Source organism: Cyprinus carpio, chromosome A9 (genome assembly GCF_018340385.1).
Source record: "Cyprinus carpio isolate SPL01 chromosome A9, ASM1834038v1, whole genome shotgun sequence".
In the NCBI taxonomy this organism is placed as follows: domain Eukaryota; kingdom Metazoa; phylum Chordata; class Actinopteri; order Cypriniformes; family Cyprinidae; genus Cyprinus; species Cyprinus carpio.
Genome location: NC_056580.1, coordinates 5747721 through 5753864, shown reverse-complemented (window position 1 = coordinate 5753864; position 6144 = coordinate 5747721). Strand labels below are relative to the sequence as shown.

Below are 6144 nucleotides of genomic sequence, written 5' to 3'. Positions count from 1 at the left end.
AAATCACCGTAGTGCCATCTTGACAAATTCTGTGTCAGCTGCGCAGCGCCGATGTGCTGTTTGCTTTCAAACCAAAGCGTAAATACACATAAAAACATATCCTTGTGGCGCGGCTGACACCTATTTAGAGTTTTTTTTTCAGATAATTTACATGGTTTTTCATCCACAATTATGAGCATTTATGACCTACATGTATGGATCATGTTATGTAAGGTGGAGTCAGTGAGTCTTCTGTCTGTGTTTGAGCAGATGAATGTGTGTGTGACATTACGACTGAACGCTGTGTGTGATTTCAGGTCAGATGCCACACTGGCAGATATTCCTCTACTTCCTGATCTCTCTGCTGCTGTGCTTCCTGCTGGTGCTGCTGCTGTCCTTCTGCTTTTACAAGATGTTCACGCTCTTAAAGAGCACCTTCTGCCCAGCCATTCACCTCCCGGATCACATTCAGGAGGTACAAAACATTTACACTCTGTTACTTGCTTCAAAATTATATGATATCATAAGGTTTCAAATACATTTGCTGCATCTCAGATCAGTTTCTGCGTTTTAGTAGTTATGTGTAGATGAACTGTTTGTCAAAATACATTTATCAGCTCTCTTCAGGAATAAAGACAGTGTTGGCAGAGAGCCGTTCTGAATTAATTGTATATTTTACATGTACAGTTTCCTGAATCATAATTGCTGCATATAGTAGGATCAGAGTTAGTTTCCTCTATTGGAATTACTGTTTCTTCTTCGTCATCTTCTTTTCTAAGATTAATCGCATTTTTGAGGGCCTAAACATGCCCGAAAACTCATGAAACTTTGCGCACATGCCAGAAGTGGTGAGAATTTATGTCTGATATGGGTTTCTAAAGTGGGTGTGGCCAAATGTGTCGATTCGATTGAAGGGCGTGTCAGTTTGATGTTTTGCCATGGAAAAAGAAATTGTTGTAACTCAGCCATACAATGTCTGATCTGCCCCAAACTTCACACGTTAGATAAGAGTCCTGGCCTGAAGACATCTACATGCCAATATTCAGTAATAGTCATAGCGCCACCAGCTGGCAGCAGGAAGTTTGGCACATATAAGTGACTTTAAAATATTCTGCCTATATTTACCACTTTAAATGCATATTGCCCACCGTTCGCTGTTTTCCTAAAGCCAGCGGGTGAAGGAGGCTCCAGGTGCGAGGGCCCTTTCATCGCTGCTCGCTGGTTAACTGGGTGCTCTTGACTCTTCTAGTCATATATAAAAAATTTATACTCACTGTAAAATGCAGGTCACTGTAAAAGTGCATTTTTATCAGTCAGACACAATTATTCATTTAGCACATTTAAAAACAACATATGTTGGCCGAAGGGCTTTACATACCAGGACCTAACACATTCATACAATCTAGGATTCTAAAATCCTAATGCACCAAAGGGAAATATGATTAAAAAAAATAATAATAATTAAATCAACATTAGTTTGTTCATGAAAAGGGTTGAATATGTGATAAATGGACAGTTGCTTTGACAAGACAAAAAAAAAGAGAGAGAAAACAAATTAAACAGATGCTGAAGATTTCACACTATTATTAATGGAGAAACCAAATCACAGACGTGTCAAATGAACAAGATCAAGTGTTATAAAGGATTTCACCTTCTAAACACAGGCCATACTGTATTCTTCTGTTCACCCTATCATGTAAATACATGGTATTGATCTCATGGTAAACAATTTATTCATGTTTGTTTCTACACACACACACACACACACACACACACACACACACACACACACCACACACACACACACACACACACACACATATATATTTATATATATATATATATATATATATATATATATATATATATATGTATATGTGTTCGGGATAATTTTAACCTGGTTTTTAGTGCCCTCCATCCGATCCAAGTCATTGAATACTGAGTATCCTCTGATACAGAGTCCTGATTATTATTTATTTGACCTGCTAATGTTTAATGAAACCTTATAACTGATGTTGTGTGTTGGTCTTCCGTCTGGTGACGTATGGAGCAGTTCTCCAGGCATTTAGTGCTCTGTCCCTTTCTTACAATCCACTCCAAGCTCCATCATAAAATCAAAGCCGCTAGCAGTGAGTAACTGATCATAGCTTGGTGAAAACATGAATCTACAAACAAGCTTGACTTCTCTCTCTCTGCAGCTGTGGTCATCTGACTCCAGAAAGCAGCAGCTGCTGGCTCCTGAGTCTCCAGAGTCTGTGTGTGAGCCGCTGGTCATGGCCAGTGTTGAGCTGGACGCTGCGGTGGTCAACACTGAGGATCAGGACACCAGCAGTCACAGCTGGCACGGCAGCGGAGACTCGGGCGTTTACTCCACAGAGGAGGACTCCAGTCACAGATCTGACCTACAGATGACCGGCAGAAAGCACAGAGAAGAGCAGCATGATGGGACGCAGCTGGAGCTCTGAGCTCGAAACGGTCAACAGATGTCAGCTTTCTGCAGCTCTGCCTTTCTGTTCAAACATCTGTCAGCTTATTGTACATGTTGAGACAGCAGCACCTTAATGGCATTTGAGCCATATTTTTCTTTTCTGTATTTTATCATGCAGATTTCTGATGATTCTTATAGAATCTTAATTCATAATTGTCACTTTATATCTTTGTTAGCTTTAACAACAGCAGCATTTAATAAGAGAATGAACTGTCATGTGTTGATTGTTTTCTCACTCATCTCCGCTCAGCGTCAGATTAAAGTAACCTCTATCATATGTAACTGACTTGTTCTTGTTCACATCCCCATCAGTTTTTAAATGGTCATATTTCTAGTCTTTAGTCCTATAAAGTTGTAGTCACGTTTGTGTCAGAAGCGATCATTCAGTGGTGACGGCGCTTGTAAGTGTTTACCTGCTTTCTGTTGTTTCCATTAATATAAGACTGTTTGTGTCTCTCTCTCTCTCTCTCTCTCTCTCTCTCTCTCTCTCTCTATATATATATATTATAGATATGATATATATAGGATATATATATATTATATATATATATATATATATATATATGTTATAGATTTGCTAGGAAGGATTTAGTTTAGTTTAATTTAGAAAAAGCTATTTGCTACATGTTTAGCTTGTTACATCTGTTGTGTTAAAGTGGCTGTCCTCTGTTTGAGCCCAAACCCGGGGAGTGATCCAGAGAGCAGGTAGAGTCTGCTAACGCCAGAAAAGGGAAACACTGTTTCAATCAGGTTCCAATAAAAGACTAAACTAAACCTCTCAGTAAGTTACCATAGTAACCTAACCTGGTCGGGAGTAGGTTTTCTTTCGGTCTCCTCCCCCTCTTTAAAGAGTAAGCAGTGTTTAATCATTCATTGATGCTGCAAAAATGCTTTGATTGCTGAGTTTTTTGTCTTATATCAAGTAGCCTATAAATATCTAAAAATTCTTAAATCAAGATGCATTTTCTATATAAGAAAATATATAATATAATATTTAGACTTTTTTTTCCTGGGGAAAACTAATTATCTTCCAGTGGGGTGAGGAAAAATAATCTTAATGAAAATGGAAACAAATATTTTTTTTTCTCACCGCACCACGTTCGTTTTCATCATGCAGTTTGCAGGGAGTTACATTTACATCAGGAGAGGATTCTATTTTATTTTATTTTTAATTTGCCATATCCACATGCATATTTATTTGAGCAGTACAGCTTTTAAATGACCTTCACTTGATGACATCTTGCTGCAACCTCTGGAAGTAACCTAATAATTAGAATTTCCTTCAGGATTTCCAGTGGGGTTGGATGCATTGATTACACACATATTCTCAGCATCGCACCTTCTGAACATGAAGCTGATTACTGTATGGAATGGAAGGATGCCATATGGAAGGGTAGTGTGAGATATATGCTGTAACACAGCTGTTAAATAAACACAAATTATTCACAATTTATTTGGTCATCTTTATTTCCTACAAATACAAAAGCAACACATTCTTCTCCATGTTGGATTGTAATATTGGTATGTTGGCCATCTCTTCATCTGTCAGTGATGCTGGTGCAGTCTCTGCCTTCTTGCTGTTGGCTGAGTAGAATTAAGAATTAAAATTAAGAAATGTATGTTGGATTAGAGAACATTTAATTAGCCTATGTGAAAACAACAATAGACTTTGTGGAAAAAACCCACTGCACATTGAAATAATGTTGTGTGTATATATATATATATATATATATATATATATATATATATATATATATATATATATATATATATATATATATATATATACACACACACACACACACACACACACACACACACACTACACCCATGAACCCCTTATTACTTGAAGCTTTACCTGACGGAATTTTTTTTTATTTATATTTTTTTTTTTTGCCTGTGGGATACCATTCAAATTAAGATTAGTTCAATAACTTACCATTCTGAAAGTTTCACCTCTGATATTATAACAGTGATAAAGACTTAAAGTTATGTATTGCATAGTATGCTGAAAGTCTTGTTGTCAGGAGCTGGTGCCATGGTGAGTCGTAATTTCGGCTCTCCATTGATCATGGCTTTTCAAAGTCATGGTGCATGCGCTAAACTCAGAGTCAACATACTCAGAATGGATTGAAGTGACTCATCTCAGGGTAAGTCAACTCAGAGTTTCAAGAGTTTGTTGAATCTCCTTTCTGGAATACATCCCTGTTCCTGGAGGTACACCAACACTACACATATTTGTGTTTCCCTCATCTGACCCATTCGTTTTAGGTCTTGGATGCTCTACTAAGGAGCTGATGAGTTGAATCAGCAGTTTAATTAAGCCAGGTGCACACTGTACGATTTTGGCCATGATTTGGCAGTCTGAGACAAATTTTGGAAATCCTGAAAGATTCCTCTGATCCTAGGCTGAAATCTGATCATTAGTTTGACATGTTTACCATCAGCTGATTAATGACTGTTGCGATCAAATTTAAAAAGTATTTTAATGTAAATTTTTTTTTTTTTACAAAATGACATCGTTTCGCTAGATAAGAGCCTTATTCCTCGTCTGGGATCATGTAGAGCCCTTTGAAGCTGCACTGAAACGGCAATTTGGACGTTCAAACTGTTGATCCCCATTATATGGAAGTATAATAAGGAACACGCATACAAAAAAAAAAAAAAATAATACTAATAATAATACTAATCATGGCGAACAAAAAAAAACAAAAGCAAGTTTAAACAAGTAAGTTTTTAACAGCTTTTTAAAAGTGTCTACAGAGCTGAGATTCAGGAGAAGAGTGTCCCACAACTTGGGAACAACTACCTCAAAGGCACAGTCACCTTTTGTGTTTAATCTGGAGTGAGGAACAACTAGCCAGATTTCATTGAGAGCATCGGCCGTAATTTAGATATATTTTTGAGATGGAAAAATGCAGTTTTACAAATGCTAGAAACGTGGCTTTTTAAGGAAAGGTTGCTATCAAATAGCACACCTAGGTTCCTAACTGATGACGAAGAATTGACAGAGCAGCCATCAAATCTTAGTCAGCGTTCTAGGTCATTACATGCAGAGCTTTTAGGTCCTATAATTTGGCAGGAGTTGTAGGTGGGAGGTAGTGAATGAACAGCGCTCTCTTCCTCCCTCAATACTCATGACTGAAGTGTCCTTGAGCAAGGCACTGAACCCCCAGTTGCTCCCCGGGCGCTGGATATATAGCTGCCCACTGCTCTGGGTGTGTGTTCACGGTGTGTTCACTTCTCACTGCTGTGTGTGTGCACTCGGATGGGTTAAAAGCAGAGCACCAATTTCGAGTATGGGTTACCATACTTGACAAATGTCACGACTTTCACTAACACCTCTGTTTTTTCAGTTTTCAGTTTTTAGTTTTTCAAATTGGTAGCCGTGTTTCCTGATGATATTTCCCAAGGGTAACATGTAAAGCGTGAAGAGTAACAGCCCTAGTACTGAGCCTTGAGGTACTCCATACTGCACTTGTGATCGATATGATACCTCTTCATTCACTGCTACGAATTGATGGCGGTCATATAAGTACGATTTAAACCATTTCCAACTGTTCTTTGAATATTAGATAAATGTTAGATAAATTAGATACAAGTTACCCTATTTAAAATCTAAAAGGTAGTGTAACTATTTCAATTTCTTTAAAAAGTAATGTAGCTGATTACATTTG

General features: G+C 37.7%; 1 protein-coding gene across 3 annotated transcripts in view; it reads left to right on the top strand.

Annotated features, from left to right (window-relative positions):
- The window catches only part of LOC109082506 (interferon alpha/beta receptor 1a-like), a 24158-nt gene extending 21414 nt beyond the window's left edge, over nucleotides 1-2744 (top strand). For all 3 annotated transcript variants that reach the window (XM_042763264.1, XM_042763263.1, XM_042763265.1), the window contains 2 exons: nucleotides 297-454; nucleotides 2178-2744. In XM_042763264.1, coding sequence (XP_042619198.1) covers nucleotides 297-454; nucleotides 2178-2444 — 425 coding nt within the window. In that variant the 3' untranslated portion in view covers nucleotides 2445-2744. The remainder of the gene's footprint in view (nucleotides 1-296; nucleotides 455-2177) is intronic.
- Nucleotides 2745-6144: the final 3400 nt, after the last annotated feature.